Below are 19,384 nucleotides of genomic sequence, written 5' to 3' on the forward strand. Positions count from 1 at the left end.
CACAATGTGAGAGCTGTGAGTTTCAGTTTTATTCAGGGACATTACTGATCACAATAGCCTAGGAGACAGCCTCTCAGGTAGCTCTGAGGAACTGCTCCGAAGAGGTAGGGGAGCAGTCAGTATATGTGCATTTTTGGCTGAGAAATACTCCCATCAGGGAGCGTGAGCCACCCGTCTCCTCGCAGGGCCCTGCAATGAACCTCTCTCTGCTCCAAACTCCGACGTTTTGGTTTGTTTGGCCTCACTGTGCGTCAGGCACACGGACTTGTGTTGGGTAACAGGAGGTTAACGACTGCAGTGGTTGATGACCTGCCCTTGTAAAACCAGATGGAAGACAACATTATTAGTCACAGATGATATTGGAAATGGACAAATAATTAGAACTAAAACGAAATTTTTGCAATGTTCTTGGTTACAAAATTAGTACACCAGGTCAGTAACAGTCTTTACACCAGCAATAACCAAATAGAAAATGAAGTTTTTAAAAAGGCAACATTTACAATAGCCACAAAAACTAAAATGCATCTCAGGGAAAATCTAACAGAAGTCATGCAAGACAGTTACAAAGAAAAGTATTAAGCTTTATTGAAAAACATAAAAGAAGACCCAAATAAGTGGAGAGATAGACCTATTCAAAGATGGAAGGACTCAAAATTACAGGATGGCATTCTACTCAGAGTAATGTGTAAACCCCATGCAATTCTAGCCTGTGCCCTGGCAAGGTAATGCAGGGTACATGACAGTCTTATCTGAAATGCACATGGAAAGTGCCAAGAGCAACATTCTGAAGAAAGACATTGGACATGCAGTTCAATAGAAAAAAATGAATAACATGGAAGAAAATTTGTGTAAATATAGAATATCAATACATGTGAGTGTTGGGGAGGGGGAAATTTTCCTGCCCCTTCTAGGTTCTTCCCACTGGTCTAACAATTAAATTGACATGAGACAAATTAACAGGAGAAAATCAAACTGTCAATGAAAAGTTAATTAGTCAATCTAAGGAAGAAATGGAAAATTTTATTTGCTCCAAATTTGAGGATTATAGCCCATGAAGAGCATCTCAGAAAACTCTGAGAACTGTTCTGCCTGTTAGAAGTCAAGGCATAGTTATATACGTTTTTTGAGACAGAGGGCTATACATCAAAAGATGTATTATTGACAGTTTACATAATCCAGATCTAAGCGTCATTGTGGTGGGTCATGTGACCCCTTAGAAGATCAAGACGGAATGTTATCTTTAAGGAGTTATCTTGTTGACACTGGGAGAATGTTGCTCTTTATGGTTGAGCAGGTGTTCCTGCCAATGGGGAGGTTTGCTTGATGCATAATGCAGATATACGGTGAGGGGAGACAGGAGGCCAAAGGGCAGAGAAAATTTTTTATGTTTAAATTTTTCTTGTCTTGCCATAAACTATGAATTTTATTTCACAAAAGTTTACTAACACGTATACATGGGAGAGACCCAGGAAAACTGAACAAAATGGCCAAAGCCCTCACCTTTAATACCATCCTCAGCTAAAGACAAAAGAGAATGTTCAGGGCTTCCCTGGTGGCGCAGTGGTTGAGAATCCGCCTGCCAATGCAGGGGACACGGGTTCGAGCCCTGGTCTGGGAAGATCCCACATGTCGCGGAGCAACTAGGCCCGTGAGCCACAATTACTGAGCCTGCGTGTCTGGAGCCTGTGCTCCGCAACAAGAGAGACCGCGATAGTGAGAGGCCCGCGCACCGCGATGAAGAGTGGCCCCCGCTCGCTGCAACTAGAGAAAGCCCTCGCACAGAAACGAAGACCCAACACAGCCATAAATAAATAAATAAATAAATAAAACTACAAGCAAACAAAAAAAATTATTCCCTTTAAAAAAAAAAGAGAGAGAATGTTCAGAGTGGGATGAATCAATTACGGGTGGTTACAGGAAAAGCACAGTAAACAAGGGTAAGATTGTGATTCAGATTTAAGTCAGTGCCTTCTCCACTGTTAAGAGTTTCTAGAGATTTGGTCACCCTCCTCTTCCTGGTATAGAGGTGAAGACACCCTCACAAATGGAGATTTCCCTTACAAATGTAAATGTTTCTTACAAAAGGGAAGGAAATTCCTGCTTGGTTTTCAGAGTTTTCCCCAAGTCCTGCTGTTTCTTAGAAAATAACCAGCTTAAAATAATAGGCTGTGAGACACATTTTGGGGTGGCAAATTTTGTTCCCCTACGTGAGAGATGATGTTACAAACAGCTTAAAAATAATAGATTTAATAAAGGCACTGAAATAAAAAAGAAAATGTGTGAGAAAAATTAGCTATCCCTACAATAAAGATAAAATGATAAAGGAGATACCTGGATAGATGACAGATAGATACACACACACATCTGATGACAAATTAAAATTATAATAGAGTAATCATAGTGAAACTGAAGAGGACCCTGTGGGGCTCCTGGACACAGAAGCCTTTCTGTGTCCCCTGTTTCTTGTTTATAGGGAACAGACTCCAGCCTCCATGGCCTTCCCTGAGTCCTAAATGGCAGGTCCAAACAGTTGCTAATCAGGGAAAGGAAGGGATGCAGAGACAAGGGAGGAGTGGCCAAGAAACAATAGCGCCGCCTTGGGGGAGCGTCCTGGTTCGGCCTCAAGGGATACACAGAACAATATCTTTGGGCTTCCCTGGTGGCACAGTGGTTAAGAATCCGCCTGCCAATGCAGGGGACATGAGTTCAAGCCCTGGTCCGGGAAGATCCCACATGCCGCAGAGCAGCAAGCCTGTGCGCCACAACTACTGAGCCCGCGTGCCACAACTACTAAAGCCCAAGCGCCTAGAGCACATGCTCTGCAACACAAGAAGCCACCGCAATTAGAAGCCTGTGCACCGCAACAAAGAGTAGCCCCTGCTTGCTGCAACCTGAGAAAGCCCGTGTGCAGCAACAGACCCAACACAGCCAAAAATAAAATAAATAATAATTTTTTTATAAAACCAATATCTTTGAGCTTCTTACAGAACTAAAACCCCCAACAAATGGAAGATGTCAGCATTCTTCATTCCAGAGAAGACCACCTGAGGCCAGATTAAAGGACCCAGAGAAGCTCATCAGGAGACCACCTGAGGCCAGATTAAAGGAGTGCAGGCCCTGTACACACCCTGATCCTTACCAGCAACCTGCCTTTGAACCACTGCTATAAAACTCCTCACCAAACCCTCCCGGGTGGGGACACACAATTTGTGAGGGGCATGAGCTCACTGTGGCACCCTTTGCCTGGCAAAGCAATAAAGCTCTTCTTTTCTACTTCACCCAAAACTCTGTCTCTGAGATTTGATTCGGCACCAGTGCACAGAGGCCAAGTTTTCGGCAACAATAGCTCAGGCATGATCTTGGGTGGCCTTGGCCTGCAGCGGCTTGAAGCAGGATTTCAATTCCTGGCCAGAGACTGAAGTCAGGCTGCGGCAGTGAGAACGCTGAATCCTAGCCACTAGACCAGTGGCCAGTAACAAGGCCCTGGCCCGTATGGCTTTGCAGAAAATGAATTTCCACAAAGAAACAGAAAGTAGTGAAATAAGTGAAGTGTTTATTAGGAGGAAAAAGAGTACATGTGAATAGGCACACAGGGGTAGGCTCAGAGAGAGAGTGGCCTTCGTGGTAGTTTGAATCACTTTTATGGGGCATTTCTTCCAGGTTTCCTTTGGCCAATCATCTTGCTTTGTCTCATTTTGAGTCCGTATTTGCTTTATCTCAGGATCCTCCCATGTATGTGCGTGCATCTCTTAGCCAAGATGGATTCTAGTGAAGAGGCCTATGGGTAGGTTGACATCACTCCCTTTTTGACCTCCAAGGAGTCTTTCTGTGCATGTATCGTCGGGAAGGCCTCTTTGACCTCGAGAATGAGAACTATGTGGTCTCTTCTCTGGGCAGCGCTCAGCTCCCCCTCCTCTTCATCTGGCAGTATCTGTCCACAGGGGACAAACTCCAGCCGCTCAGCCAAGGGCCCATCTATCTCCTGTCTCAAGGCATACAAAAATGGAGTCAGGCAACCACTGAGGACCTGGTCTCAGACACTACCTGCACCACTGAGAACCTGAATTTTCTGAACCATATTAAACTCAAGGACACCACCAGCCGTTCTCAAGACAGTATCTGCCAGCCACTGCCAGCTGTAACCTTATGATCTCAAGGTTTCCCCTTCTAACTATGCAAACATTTTGGACTCCAACCAATCCTTGCTTAACTAGCATCCTTACTTCTTGCCAGCTCCAGTTATAATTCTTGATAAAAAACTCATTTAACTAACTGTAACCTTGCTGATTTTGCCTTCATACGCATCCCCCGTTTTGTAGTCCCACAGAACACAATTCAAGTGATCTTGGATCTGTGCCTCCTGGGCCACAGTCCTAACAAACCCCAAATAAACACCTTTTTATTTTAATCAGGTCTCATCTCAGATTCTAAAATGTTGGTTAACACATACATTTATATCTAATAATAAAGGATAAAGTGAGATCTCTACCTTACATTATAAACAAAGATAACTTCCCAGATGGATTAAAGGCCTTATTGGAAAGGAGGAAATTTCTCTCTCTATCCCTCGTGAGTTCTTGTGGCTGGACTAGTAATAAAAGTGACTCAAGACAGATTAACAGGAGAAAAAGAAACAAAATTTAATACATGTGCACAGAGGTCTCACAGAAATAGTACCTAAGAAGTGGCCAAAGCAGGCAGCTTTTATACTTTTTAGACAAAGAAACTATAAATTTGTGAGGAATTGAGAGAGGACAAAGAAACTTAGGCTTTAGTGCTCAATTAGTGAAAAAATCTAAGCAGAGTCTGGGCTTGGGGAATAAATTTTAAAACTAACAAGGTTTGTTTAGACAGGCTTCTCAGTCCTAATTCCCTGTCCCTGGAGATAAGGGTGTCCTTCTGCGTCCAGATACAGGGAGGGCACCTTCCCATGGGAGACTTATTTCCTGCTTTCAGGGCACAGAGAGGAGGTCCAGAGTGTCCCTTTTGCACTGGCCATTTCTTAAGTAACTTTAATTCAAAATAATCCATATGCCATTGAGGCACATTTTGGGGCAGCCTACCCTGGGCCCCAACAACTTAAATATAAAAGCAAAACTGTAAAACTTTTACAAGAAAAGGAAAAATACCTTTAAAACATCAGGATAGGGAGTTCCCTGGTGGTCCAGTGGTTAAGAATCCGCCTTCCAATGCAGGGGACACGGGTTGATCCCTGGTCAGGGAGCTGAGATCCCACATGCTGCGGGGCAACTGAGACAGCGCACCGCAACTACGCCCACGCTACAGCTAGAGAGAAGCCCGAGCCCTGCAACGAAGAGTCTGCGGGGCCAAAAACAAAACAAAACAAAACAAAAAACCACCAGGATAGGGAGAATTTCTTAAGCGAGAAACAGGAAGACAAGCGTCGACTTACAGAAAACTGCACAACATATGTGTTGTGAGCTTAAGTTTTATTCAGGGACCTTACTGAGGACAATGGCCTGGGAGACAGCCACTCGGTAGCTCTGAGAAACTGCTCTGAAGAGGTCAGGCGAGAAGCCTAGCTTATATATAATCTCTGGCCTGGGAATATGTGCAGTCAAGCTTACATCTTGGTAAAAGACTACTGCTGTTCATAAAGAACAGACATCTCAGGTTAAAGGTTTTAGTGCTTTTCTATGTAGGGGAAGATGCAAGAGCCTGGCTTCATTAAAATTCTTCCTGAGATATGCATCTAATGATCTAAGGAGCCTGCTTGTCCAAAGCGCAGATCGCCCATCCTGTTTTCTTCCTAAATTCCTCTCAGGGTGCATGTCGGTCAGCACTGCAGTGGCTGATGACTTAATCTGCATTTTCTTTATTTATCACAAGCCATATAGGAAAGGATTAATAAATGTGATTTACTTTTTGACAAATGACACCCCAAACAAACGAAAAGGCAACTCAGCTCTGGGATAAGGAGCAGTACCCAGGGTATGTGTCTAGAAATCAATCAGTAAAAAGACAAGCAATTTTTTTTTCATGCTAGAGAATAAGAACGTAGGAGTTACAGAGCAGTCAATACCTCACTAGTAACTGTGGAAATGCAGGTAAAAACTGTGAGATACCATTTCACAGCAACTAACAAGAGGAAACACGAGGGTCTCTGAGGGAGGTTCAGGAGACGGCCCTGAGCTGCAGGGGGGGCAGGCCCTACACACGCCTGCCCAGAGCCCCCATGGTGCAGCTCCTGGGAGAGCAGAAAGGCACAGGCCCCAGGAACACACCTGAGTGTGAAGCTTAGAGAAGCCTTGCCTGGGAATGAGACAGGTGAGGGGTTTTGTGCAGCACGGATTGTAAGGGGAGAAAGGAAATCCCCTAGGAGCGACTCGGTGGGGAAATGGCAAATGAGCTGAGGGTTGGCTGCACGATCCGACGCAGCACAGCAGTTAGAATACGGGAACAAGTTCCAGTGAGACCACAAACAAATCTCAAAGACATGATGTTGAGGTTAACACACTATGTGTCCTGTGATATTATCATTTACAAAATATGCACGTGACGGAAATGTGTTTCTCAGATGTATTTGCTCTTCACCCACAGTTCCTGGCTCCCAGTTCCCAAAACCCTTGGAATTTTCATGTCGATGAGATCAACGGGAGTATCCTTTGTTATAACATTTGGCCTCTTGTCTTCAGTTTCTGAAAGTGTTTCACGGCCATGAAGGTGAAGTAGCTGTCCTGTTATCCGTAACAAGCCCTGTCTATCACAATTGGGTTTACGTTAATGAGGTGACTTTTGTATCCCAGCCCAGGGTGGGGGCTGGTTGCCAGGAGAACCAGCCAGGTGATTAGGGGGCTGGAACTTTCAGTCCCACCCCCTGATTTCTGGGGAGGGGAGGGGAGGGGCTGAGGTTGAGTCAATCACTATTGGCCAATGACTTGGTCAATCATGACTATGTTTAATGAAGCCTCCATAAAAACCAAAAAAAAAGGAGTTCTTTTTGACCCTTTTTGGAGAGTTTCCATGTCAGGGAACCAGGAAGGTTCCTGGTGCCACCGTGCTGGGCCCCCAGCTCCACGAAGACAGAAGCACCTTTGTTCAGGACCTGGCCCTGTGTGTCTCTTCATCTGGTTGTTGATTCATATCCTTTAATATCCTTTAATAATAAATCGCTAAACTACTGAATAAACATAAGGTTTTCCTGAGTTCTCTGAGCCATTCTAGCAAATTAATGGAACGACCCAGAGGAGGGACTCATGGGAACCTCTGATTTATAGTCAAGCTGTCAGAGATACAACGTGGACTTGTGTTTGGTGTCTGAAGTGGAGGGCAAAATCAGATTCTATCTCTGGGTTGATAGTGTCAGAATTGAGTGGAATTCTCAGATTCCATGCTGGCATCAAGAACTGCTTGGTGTGAAGAAGCCTCCACACACAGTCATTGGAATTGGGTCCAGGAACTCTTCTCAGTATGACACCATTATGTAAAGTTTAAAAACGTGCACCCCAATGTTCACTGCAGCACTATCTACAGTAGCCAAGACATGGAAGCAACCTAAACGTCCATCGACAGAGGAACGGATAAAGAAGATGTGGTACATATATACAATGGAATACTACTCAGCCATAAAATAGAATGAAATAATGCCATTTGCAGCAACACGGTTGGACCTAGAGATTCTCATACTAAGTGAAGTAAGTCAGAAAGAGAAAGACAAATACCATATGATATCACTTATATGTGGAATCTAAAATATGACACAAATGAACTTATTTACAAAACAGAAACATACTCACAGACGTAGAGAACGGACTTGTGGTTGCCAAGGGGGAGGGATGGAGTGGGAGTTTGGGATTAGCAGATGCAAACTAGTATATACAGGATGGGTAAACAACAATGTCCCACTGTATAGCACAGGGAACTATATTCAATATCCTGTGATAAACCATAATGGAAAAGAATATCAAAAAGAATGTATATATATGTATAACTGAATCACTTTGCTGTACAGCAGAAATTAACACAACATTGTAAATCAACTATAGTTCAATTATTAAAAAAAAATTTCAAAGCAACACTATATAATGTGCACAGACACACACTTTTGTTGTGGAAGCATGAAAACACCCCAGGCATGACCCACAACCAACGAGAGGTGAGTGGTGACCCAGAGGACGAGGGGGACACCCTGGCTGCCCATGTACCACTTTACATATTTAAAATTAGAAGAGAAATGGGGACCAAGTACGGGGAAGGACATTTTAGACTGTTAAGAGTTTTCTGTTTTATTTTTGATGCCATGTAAACTGAATCTAGACGGTGGATACGCGTGTATTATATTATATGCGGTACATCATATTTAACATTTTTACTGATGAAAATAAAGGAAGCGTGTGGGGAGGAGGCTGTCCGCAGTTAGGATGCTCAGCAGCCACTCGCCACGGCAGCTACTGAGTCTTTGAAACGTGGCCGGTCCAAGTTGAGATGTGCCTTAAGTGTAAAATACAACCAGATCTGTGCACTTCGTATGGGAAAAAAAGAATATGAAAGTCTCTTTACCCTCCAGTCTCCCAAGGGTGAGCACACGCACGTGCATCGGGGCAGGCGGCAGGGAGGGAGCGTGCAGCACCCTCTGGGATTCGCATCTGGCCCGGTGGGTAGCTGTTGAACGAACACTGAGATGAATTAGCAGAGGCTGAGTTGAGGGGCTTGGTGACGGGCGTAGGGACGGAGCCCCTCAACCAAGAAGAGGGAGATGTTGAGTTTTGGCAAAAGGCTGAGTTTAGGGTCCTGAGGGACCCTGAAGGGGGCAGTGAGCAGGCCGTTGGCTGAAGGCACAGAGGTCTGGAGGGAGCTGGAGATGGTTACACTGCCCACCCCACACCTGGGCTCACAAAACTCCCACAAATGCCACTTGGGAACAGAACCTTGGTCCTGCTTGTGGCTGCAACAGGCAGGGGGCCCAGGCACCAGGCAACACTGGGCTCAGACTGCTGCTCTCACGCCAGCTCCATCCCGCGCACACAGCATGTTCCCTAAGCTTCGGTTTGCCCACCGGTAAAGTGCCATTTCCAGGATTAGGGGAGGCAGTGTCTGCAAAGTGCTTGCCACATGGGGCCTGGCCCATGGTGAGCCCTCAAGACAAGTTAGCCCTTGATCAGGTGATGCCTGTGCTGACAGAGATGGCAGCGGGTGTGGGACCCCGGGGGCTGGCATGCAGGCTCCATCAAAGCTAGTTGCATGGGCAGGTGAGGGCATGGTCTCCGGCAGCCCCTGGAGCTTTTCCCAGCCTCCAGGAAGGGATGGGGATGGCAAGAGGTGAGGGAGGCGGGAGGCGGGCAGAGCTCACAGCTGTGGGCGGCTCCACTGGGCAGGGGCAGGGGGCACTGCCTCAAGGGCCGGGGGCGCAGGTGGTCCTGCAGGTGCACCTGAGGGGCGCTCCCAGCAAAGGCGACGTCCCAGCGGGGCCACGACACGGGGCGGGGACGAGGGTCCAGGAATGGGCAGAGGCGCTGAGGGGACTGTGCGAACCAAGGCTGGGAGGTGAAAGAGCAGGTGGGCAGAAAGCCCTTAAGATGAGCAAGGCCGAGGCCGCAGCAGGGTCCGCGCTGCCCCAGGCGGAGAGGCCTGGAGACGGGAAAAGCCCCCTTTCGGAGCAGCCTGGGGCCGGGAGCACACAGTCCGTGGCCTTTCACCTGAACCCGAGCGGAGTCTCCCAGCGGGAGGAGAGCCTCTGACACCAGGGCCACCCACCCCCCCACCTGCCAAGAAGAGGAGGGTGATACATTCCAGGCTGGATTCACAAAATATCGCAGTCTCCGGGGCTCTTATCTGAAAATGTTTGCAAATACATCAAATGGAACTTATTTTCAGAAAGTTTTTCGCCTCGGGGGATTAATTTTACTCTTTCAGCTTCTTTTAGAATGTTCATCTGACAGCTGACGAGGGCTCCACCAGCTTCATGCCTGTGCCCCGGTTCAGGGAAGGGGTGCCTGTCCCCAGGGGTCCTCAGAGCTGGCCCCAGGCAGGAAGGAAGGAGCAAACCACTCAGCCTCGACTGAGTTCTGTACTGGGTTCAATATAGTTCAGCACTGTCCCACCCAAATTCTTGTTCACCCAGAACATGGCCTTATCTGGAAATAGGGTCTTTGCAGATCACTCTGGACTAGAGAGGAACCTAAAGCCAATGGTGTCCTTTTAAGAGGCAGAGAAGGACGCACAGAGGTGGAGGCCACCAAAGGCGGGCAGAGATAGCGGTGAGTCCACAGGCCCAGGCACGCCTAGGACTGCCGGCCCCCAGGAGCCTGGAGGGAGGCACGGAATGGATTCTTCCTCAGAGCTTCCAGAAGGAGCCAACCCTGCCGACCCCCTGACCTCAGACTTCTGGCCTCCAGACTGTGAGAGAATAAATACTTGCTGTTTTAATCCACGTAGTTTGTGATGCCTTGTGACAGCAGCCCCAGGAAACTAAGATAAGCTCCCAAAACGTCCAGGCGCCCGAGGCAGCACAGACCCCGCGAAGGTCCAGGCCCACGTCCTCGCGCCCCTTCCTCTCCTCCCGGACTCAGCGCCGCCGCTCCGTTAGCTTCCCCAAGGAAGCACACCAGCCTCGGTCGCCACGCCTACTTCGGCCCCACCAGACAGGAGCCCCCCGTGGCCCCCAGAGAAGGGTGAAGGGTCAGGCTGGGCCAGGTCCATGAGGGTTTCCTTTTCTTCAGAAAAGGCAGTTCTTGAAAGTTTCTGGGTAGGACAGCACGATCTGACACACGTTTTAGGAGAAAGTTGTATCAGGAGTGGAGCTGAAGAGAGGGCTCAGGCTGGCGGTGTAGGAATAGTGGACGGGCATGGCAGGTGTGCGGCCAAAGCCAGCCTGGGGTCAGGGAGAAAGGCAGCCCTCCGGGTGCCAGAGCCGTCCCCATCCCCCCCACCCCCCGGTCTGCCGGGAGCTCCTGCCCTCGGTAGAGCCCAAGTGGTCGTGACCACGCAGTCTGCTCGATCAGGACAAGCGCCGCAGAGACAGGGAGGAAATGATCATTTTGTGGAACGTGCTGTGCTCTGACACAGATCTCACTGGTCCTAAAGTAACAGGACTTCTATTGACATTCTGTTGAGGATCAATAGTAGATAAAAAGGTAAAGTAGAGATCGTGGCTTCTCTATATGAAACAAACATGGAGATTTTAAGAAAACCATTATAAACGGCGACAGGAACCACCAGGCTTTCTCCCACCTCCCCAGTAAGTCCTTAGAATTCAAACTGGGGACATAATGATGTATGGGCACTGTTTTCCAAAGTTACATTTTCTTTTTCCATTTTGGTGGGGGTTTTTCCTGTCAATCACTAGGCTGAAAAGTAGCAAATTAAGCAAAGATATTGGATCATCTAGAAAATAAACCAATGGACGTTAGGCTGCTGCCTCTGTCTCCTATAAAAGTAGGTACACAGGTATATAAAGAGTTTATACTTATTTATATGCCAGAATTCATTTTTCTTCGAGTCTCTCATTTATTAATTTTCATTCATATCTTGGTGAGAAAACAGTGCTTTGGGGCAATAACAACACTGAGGGCTTGCGTGCAGCCCTCCCCCGGCCCGGAGGTCACCCAGAGGTCAGTGCCCACCAAGCCCAGCAGTGTCTCCCTAACACTGCCGCCTGGGAGCCTGGGAACTCAGCCTGCGCCCAGCCCTCTTGACCCCGGCGCAGCCCTGCTGTGGCTGGCTGGGCTGTGCTGGCTTCTGGGTGAGGAGCCGTCCCACCAGCTCGCCACACCTGGATGTGACAGAGTGTGCAGGTCTATGTGGTGCCGCTCAGCACCCACAGGTGCCCTCCAAGCTGTGCTCCTATGACGCCTTGTCAAGGGAAGCGCCAGCCCACGGCCAGGCCACTCCACCCGACACGTTGCACCTGGCGTCCTGGGTGCCCCAAGCAGGGCCACCGGCCTGGCCCTCAGACATCGCCGGGGAGGCTGTGTGTGTGTGTGTTCATACACTGGTGCATGTGCTTGCAAACAAGTGTATGTGTGGGAGTATGAACACATGCATGCATGTGTACATGTGCACACGTGTGCATTTGTGTTTGTGGGCTTTCCTATGTGTATGTGCACTCATGTGATGTGTGTGCACGCTCATATGTGCATGCATGCATCGCACATAACTGTGTGCCTGTGTGTGCATTCATATGTGTGCATACATACGTATGTGTGTGCCTCTGTACACGTTGGAGGTTCCCACCTGCTCGGCGTCATGACACCAGCCAAGAGTAAAAACATTGCTCACCAGCAGTTTCATCTTCACCACAAACACCATCTGCCTGATTTTTTTAAATTAAATGATTGTTTAATTGAATATCAGTCAAAAATTCAGTTTTGTGGTTGCGATTTGTGTTGCCAAGAGCACCTCCTCTGCCTGAGGAAGCATGTAAACCCAGGCACTCTGGGATCACTGGTTCATCAGTCTTAAGAAAACACGGCTTGTTTGGTGACTGTGTCATGTGTGGTGTTAATTAAATTATTCTTTTAAATGTAAACAACTTTTATGTTTAAAATAGTAACTTACAAACTCAGCATTAAGTGATGTAAAAACACTAAAATGTGTTTAATTTTGGTATTTCATGATGATAATAAACTCTTGGTCTGGCCTCCACCAGGCCAAGAGTTTATTATTATTCTGAGAAATAGAATAAGACCCATATTTTAAGAAAGCTCCAAGAACTGGCATTATTTTCCAAGGAGCATAAAGAATCAATTCTAAACAACTAACTTAAACTTTCAAAAAGGAGAACAAGCGTGAATGAGAAGGGCTTGCGCAGTGGATAAACTTCCAGGACTCTGGAGCCATCACAGGAAGTTCGTCCCAATTAGAAGGAAGCTGGGCAGCTTCACGATTCTCCACTCGTTTCCCTGAGTACTGGTCTTTCGAGAATTTGAGTGTAGGGATATTTGAGATTTTATTTCCTCTAGTAAACTTTAAAAATTAAAACCCTGGTATCCCACATCATTATATCAGCCTCTATAACGTGGACTTAACCATATTCATGGAGTTAGAAACACATCTTTAAAAAGCCCATCTGGCTTCTTGGTCAAACGTACACTTGACAGGGCAGAAGCCGCTGTCCGCACCCCGATGCTCTCTGCTGCCCCGCCCCGTTCTGCCTTCTGCCCTACCCCAAGGAAGGTTTGATGCTTGATTTTGCTTGCAAGTTTGAAAGCTTCACAAGGCATCTAACATTTTCAGCTGCACAGACCGTGTAGACAGAACCTCAGAAGACAGGAAGGATACGGGAGGGTCTGACATCTGACGTCTGCGCTGCGCACGTATTTGCTCCGTGCCGGGGGTCTCTGCCCAGCTGCCTTCCGCAAGAGCCCACCGCGTGCCCAGCCACTGGGCACACACTGGCCAGGCTGCCTCCTCGCGTAGTTCTGGAAGGTAAGCCTTGCAGCTGCCAGTGAGGTCTCTGCCCCAGGAGTGAGGAGCAGCCCTGCTCAGGGGGCAGGAAATGCCTGGCAGTGCCGTATTGACTGGCTTAGGTAGATGGGGAAAAGTATTTTAAAAGTCACTTTTGCTGCCACTTATCACTTTTTCTACTTACGTTGATGGCCAGTGGGCTGGGGGTGTGGGGGCAGGGGGCGCCAGGCCATAAGGACCGGCAGTGGGACTAGTTGGGCCGGGCCCTCAGCCTGGCTGAATCCAGAGGCCCGATATGGACCATCATCTGAAGATATGGACCATCATCTGAAGATATGGACCGTCATCTGAAGATATGGACCACCATTTGAAGAGGTCTGTGGATGAGGACCTAGTAGGTTGGCTCTGGATGATTCTTCTTCCTCGGGTGGCATCAGCATAACAAGGAGAAGACACTGCCCATGGCCGCTCCGATCAGAATCCCCAGGTTTCACAGTAATTGTCCAAGCATCAGCACCACGGCTTTGCCTCCTCCACTGAACGGTGACAGGTCTGCACTTCTCTGAGTGGAAAGAGGGCCTCCTCTCTGTAGCAGTTTCCGTTGCAGCTGGGCAGTCTGGCCAGGTCCCGGCTGGACGTGGGCCTCGGTCACCTGGGTACATGGGGACTCGAGCTGCAGGCAGTGCCCTGGGAGCTAAGGAGAGGTCTCACCCAGAGCCTGCACCCGGAAACTGCATCTCCAACGCTACATCTGGCTACTTTTTCACAGTTAGAAGTGGACCCCTATACGCTCTAGAGAGATTACACATTATTTCCTTAGCTTTTGTCACCTCAAGTGTCTTGTGCTGTGCTCACCCTAGCAGAGCACAGAGTGTATCCTCAACTCCTTTTGCAGGAGGCACACACCATTTGGGTCAAGGTGGGGCTCTGCTTAGAGCACGTTCAGAATTAGCAGCACACCTGCCTGGCACCACAATTCCAGCACATGGGAGTTGGATCACCTTTTCCCAAGATTCAGAGCCTGCCTGGCTCCCAGTCAGCCCACAAGACTGGGTGGAAACACACTTCACCATCATCTGGAACGCATTTCATATTGCATGTGTAAACATGCACACACATGCATATCCTAATGATTTGAAAGTATGACCTTCACATCAATTAAGGCTATTTAAGGGGTATATTTCAAATGAAATGCTATAATATTCAAAATCACCAGATTAATGAATTAATCAACAGGATAATAATCTTTGCCAGAAAAACTATGACTGTGATTTTCCAGAATAGGATTGGATTGTTCTTATGTATTAACCAAAATAAGCTCAGCTTTGCTGTAAAAACCCCTTCGCCAGTTTCCAGAAAAAGAAATGTATGGGACCTGATATACACACAGAAATCTAGTCTCAGAAAGAGGTTGGATTTCGTCAACCAACTAGCATAATACAACTGTTCAAACTCAACATTTGTCTGACCAAATTCAATCATTTCCCCCCAAAACGGATTTGTGTCGACATCCTCTAACCCCAATGTGATGAATATCTCCAATAACATGGCAATTAATTTAATAAAGGAACTCACCAATTTTAAATTGCAATAAATTTACCAAACATTTTCACTGTTTATGGAGAGCTTTACAGTAAGAAAGTATCAACAAAAGCAGGCACATCCGTGTACAAAGTGTTGCTGTTGGGTGCTTCTTCACTTCTTCCATTCCTAAAGGACCAGCTGCTCTGTCTTTCTGTCCTCTCAGCGAGCGTTCTTCCCGCCGCGAAATCACCCTCGCTGGGTGAGCTCTCACTCGGGTCTCGGAGGGCGCCCAGGGAACGGACTTGCCAAAGAGAAGTGCGGTGGGGCGAGCCAACCCCAAAACATTTATTGTAAACTTTAAAATGGAGTCCGGATACGAACAGACACAGAAAAGAAGAGAAACCTCCCAGACACAGAAATAATCATACTGGAGGGCCAGTCTCGTGGCGGGGGGCCCCCAGAGGCGCTGGGCCAGATCGCCCCTGAAGATGCGTCGCCACGGAGAGGCCTGGCTTTGCGCCCCGCCAGCCCCCTACCTCCCTCGCTGCGGTGGCGGGTAGGGAGGCGGCCGCAGTACATCCGGATCGGCCCGGGGGCTCAGCAGGCCCGGCTCGGCTCCCAGGGGCGCGCCGCCTCGCAGGGCGGCCGGCAGCAGTAGGGGTAGGAGGCGTTGAGGTCGGGGTCCGAGGGCGCGTACCCCGGCAGCTCCACAGACGGGTGCCCCCCGCAGCACACCTCCACGCCCGCCTCGTCAAACGCGTGGAAGACGCCCACGTTGATGTAGGAGACCGCGTGGCGCGCCGCGAAGCCCGCGCAGTCCCCCGGGGCGGCGAAGTCCGACTCCTCCGGGGACAGGATGGAAGCCTCGCTCGGCCGCTGCTGCAGCCTCCGCCCCCGCCGACCCCGTCGGCCCCGCCGCGCCCGGGAGGCTGGCGGCAGCGCACGGAACCCCGGGCCGCCGCGGGGCCGCGCCAGGGCCCGGCCTCCCTTCCGCCGGCCGCGCCGGCCGCGCCGGGCCTGCGAGGACTTGTAGTTCTTTACCAGCAGGAGGCTGAGCAGGCCCAGGAGGCACTCGAGCGAGTTGAAGACGGTGGAAAGCACCAGGCCGCGCTGGTAGTCCTTCAGCTGGCGGCACTTGGCGGACGTGGCGCTGTCCAGGGTGCTGCGGGCGCGCGGCGCGCCGGGGGCCGCGGCCGCAGTGCCCGGGGCCGGGCCAGGGGCCGCGGCCGGCGCGCGCGGGGGCAGGCAGTAGTGGGAGTACTTGCGTTCCACTAGGGACACGGTGTCGCCGTCGATCACGGCGCCCGCGAAGGCGCTGAGGACCCCGAGCATGAAGACGAGAACGCCGAGCAGGAGCAGGTTCTGGCTGTTCACCCGCCCCGAGGGCCCGGCTGCGCTCCCCGGCTCGCCCGGCGCAGCCTCCGGAGCCCCCGCTGGGGCCGCGGGGACCCCGAGCCCCGGGCCCGGCCCCGGCCCCGCGAGGGGGGCGTCCCGGGGCCCGCAGCACAGCAGGGCGGCGCCGAGCAGCGAGAGGCCGGCGGCCAGCAGCAGCCCCGAGTAGAAGGCGCCGGCGGCCGCCCCCAGCCGGAACGGCTCCCCGCGCAGCTCCGAGCCCAGCGAGAAGCACTTGAGGCCGACGGCGGCGGCACTGAGCGCGCAGGCGAGCAGGAGGCAGGAGGAGAGCGCGGCGCAGGCCCCGCGGACGCTCCACTTCATCCTCCGCGCCCGAGCCGGCCCGCACCCCGCGCGCCCGCCGCCGCCCGCCGCCGCCCCCGCCGCCTGCGCCTCCTCCCGGCGCCGCGCGGCCGGACCGCCGGCCTCCTCCTCATCCTCCCGCGTCCTCCCGGGCCCGCGCCGCCGCCGCCGCCGCCGCCGCCGCCGGAGCCCGCATCCTCCGCCTCCCGCCGCCGCCGCCGCGGCCCCGCGCAGGGAACCGATGCGACGCGGAGGACCGCAGGACGCGCGCGCCCACTCCCCAGCCCGCGGTGCCCCTCCCAGGACGTTCAGCTCCCCCCCCACCCCACCCGCGGCCCGGTGCGCCAGGCCCAGGCGCCGCCCTCCCCCCTTCCCCCCAACCCCCGTAGCCCCTAGGACACCCCTCTGCCGCCTCCCCAAGGAGAGGTGCCCGCTCGCCGCGTCTCTCCGCCTTCCTCCCCCTATCAGCGCCCCTGGCCTCTCTGGGAACGCCACCCCCCACCCCTGCCTCCCTCCCCTGATGCCCCCAGGCCCCACCTCCGGCACCTCCCACCTCTCGAGACCCTGCCTTTGCGCTCCCCTGGTCACAGGGCTGGGGTCTCACTCCATGCCCACCGGCCTGCTAGAAATCAGGAAGCCTGGGAAGTTAGCTTGGGGGCAGGAATAGGGGAGCCCCGGCGCTGAGGGGCTACGGGGGAGAGCCTGACTGCGGGAGGGGGAAGAGGCGAGTCTGGGGGAGAGCGGAAGAAGGAAGAGCCCGGGGGGGAAGGAGGTTTGAGTGCGGGGGTGGGGGTGGGGGAAGGGACGGGGAGCTCGGAGCTCGGGGGAGGGGTGAGATGAGGGCGGGAGTCCGGATGCGGGGTGGGGGGGAGGGTTTGGAGGAGGAGCCCAGGGGCTGCGACCCTCCGGCGCCGCCCGGGTAGTACTGGCTCGAGGGCGCGGGGGAGGGGGTGGAAGTGCTGCGGAACTGGAGGTGAAGCCTCAGGCAGAACCTTGGAGGAGTCTCGTTGCGCTTTAGTCGCAAAAGCCCTTCTCAGGGATCATGCAGGAATTTCCCCCAGATGCGGGTGCGAGTGAGTTAACTCATCAGAAGGCGGTTCACGGCCTGAGAGCACCGCGGGGGAGGGGGATGCAGCGCGGGGGAGGGTAAATCGGCTCCTTCCGACCGACGCGGACCGAGAAGAACTCTCGATGAGTGAGAGGAAGGCTTGGGGATGGGTGGGGCGTGGAGATGGCCTTCCCCCAGGCCTCTCTGGGCCCCCATCCTCCTCCCGGAACCAGACCTGGGAGGGGCGTCTCTGGAAAGCCCTCTGAGGTCCCACCGGGCCGAGCGGCTGGGCCCGCGCCCTCGGCTCTTTCCACACCGCCGCTGCCGCTGCTGCAGCGAGGCACGGGGAGCCGATGACTCACCCTGCCGGCTAATTGCAGCGTTAAATAACTTTGCGCTGGATCCAGGGGAGGCGGGAGTGGCAGCAGCTAGAGAACGCGCCGGGGGAGGAGGGGACGGGGGAGGTGCAGGGGTGCTTTGAGAACACACCCACGTTCCTGCCGCCCGCTTGGCAAGTTCAGGCCTGGGAAGACGTCCCCCAGAACTCACAGCGTCATGCCCCTTCCTTCACAGAGTGTCCAGGGTGCCCGGCGAGCAGGGGCACAAGCCCCCAAAGGCCGCTTGCGCCTGGAGAAAGCCTCACCCGCATTCGCCAGGCAGCCCGCGCGCAGGGGTCCCTCGCCCACGTTTCACGGAAGCCATCTGCCCAGTGAATATATGTGAGCGCCCTTCATGCGGCTCTCTGGACATTTGCGTGGGATTGACTTGAACGTCAGTAGCTGCGCGGAGAAGGAGCAGGTTTCGCGGTATTTTTAGCGGGGGGTGCAGATTTTAGAACATCGGCTGAACCTCCTGATTCTGTCCTGCTCCGCATGCATGACGACTTGCCAGAAAAGTAGGGGTAGTGAGCCTTCTTTCACATTTATGGTGTATAGGTTTTAAAAGGACAGTGTGTAAATCAGCTTGTATAATAATTGTGGCACCCACGCGCGTAAGCGGAGTTGCCATGAGCTGACTTCCAATGATTATTTCGGTTTCCAGGGAGACGAGGTTTGCAGCCACCTCCGTGAAGGATGGAGCCGCTTCTCCATTCCCAATGCGGTGCCGCAGCAGCCCGATTGATTGTGCTTTGCGGGGAGAAGGGAGCTGACTCGCCTGGTCCTGCGCCCGGCCTCGAAAGAAGGCCTGAGTCGGCCTGGGCGGGCTGGGGGGGCGGGGTCGTGCAGCAGCCTCTCAAATCGAACGACCTGAACTAGGCAGGTCTGTGGTTTCGTATTTCTCCGGGATCTGGCCTCCTCTCTCCTCCGGAGCTCGCCACCGCCCCCTCTCACTAGACACTTCCCTCCCCTTGACCACCTCTATGTTCCTTAAATGAGCCGTGCCTCTTCCACAAGCAGGGCCTTGGCACGTGCTGTTGCCTTTTTCTGCTTTATGTTCCCCATGCCACATCCTCAGCCTTTTCATTTCTTAGACCTTAGCTTCAGCTCCCTTAGTCGGACCTAACTTTTGTTGGGTGCCCTCTGTCCTGCCGGCAATGTAAAGAGTGCTCCCCAGGGCTTTCTTGTTCAGTCCTTGCAACAAACCCTGAGGCACCTGGCACTGTGATCCTAACAGAGGCTTCCCACCCAAAATCGGGTGACCTGTGGAGACAGAACTCAAACCCAGACTCTGTGCCCTCCCCCTGCCCCCCCACCACCCTGCACCCCACCTCCCTGCACCCCACCTCCCTTCACCCCACCTCCCTCCACCCCA

General features: G+C 52.1%; 1 protein-coding gene across 1 annotated transcript; it reads right to left on the bottom strand.

Annotated features, from left to right (window-relative positions):
- Positions 1-15,486: 15,486 nt before the first annotated feature.
- Positions 15,487-16,605, bottom strand: TMEM271 (transmembrane protein 271). Its single transcript, XM_061191051.1, has one exon. The coding sequence runs from the start codon at positions 16,603-16,605 to the stop codon at positions 15,487-15,489; it is 1,119 nt and encodes a 372-aa protein (XP_061047034.1).
- Positions 16,606-19,384: the final 2,779 nt, after the last annotated feature.

The sequence above is a fragment of the Eubalaena glacialis genome, chromosome 5 (assembly GCF_028564815.1).
Source record: "Eubalaena glacialis isolate mEubGla1 chromosome 5, mEubGla1.1.hap2.+ XY, whole genome shotgun sequence".
Classification (NCBI taxonomy): Eukaryota; Metazoa; Chordata; class Mammalia; order Artiodactyla; family Balaenidae; genus Eubalaena; species Eubalaena glacialis.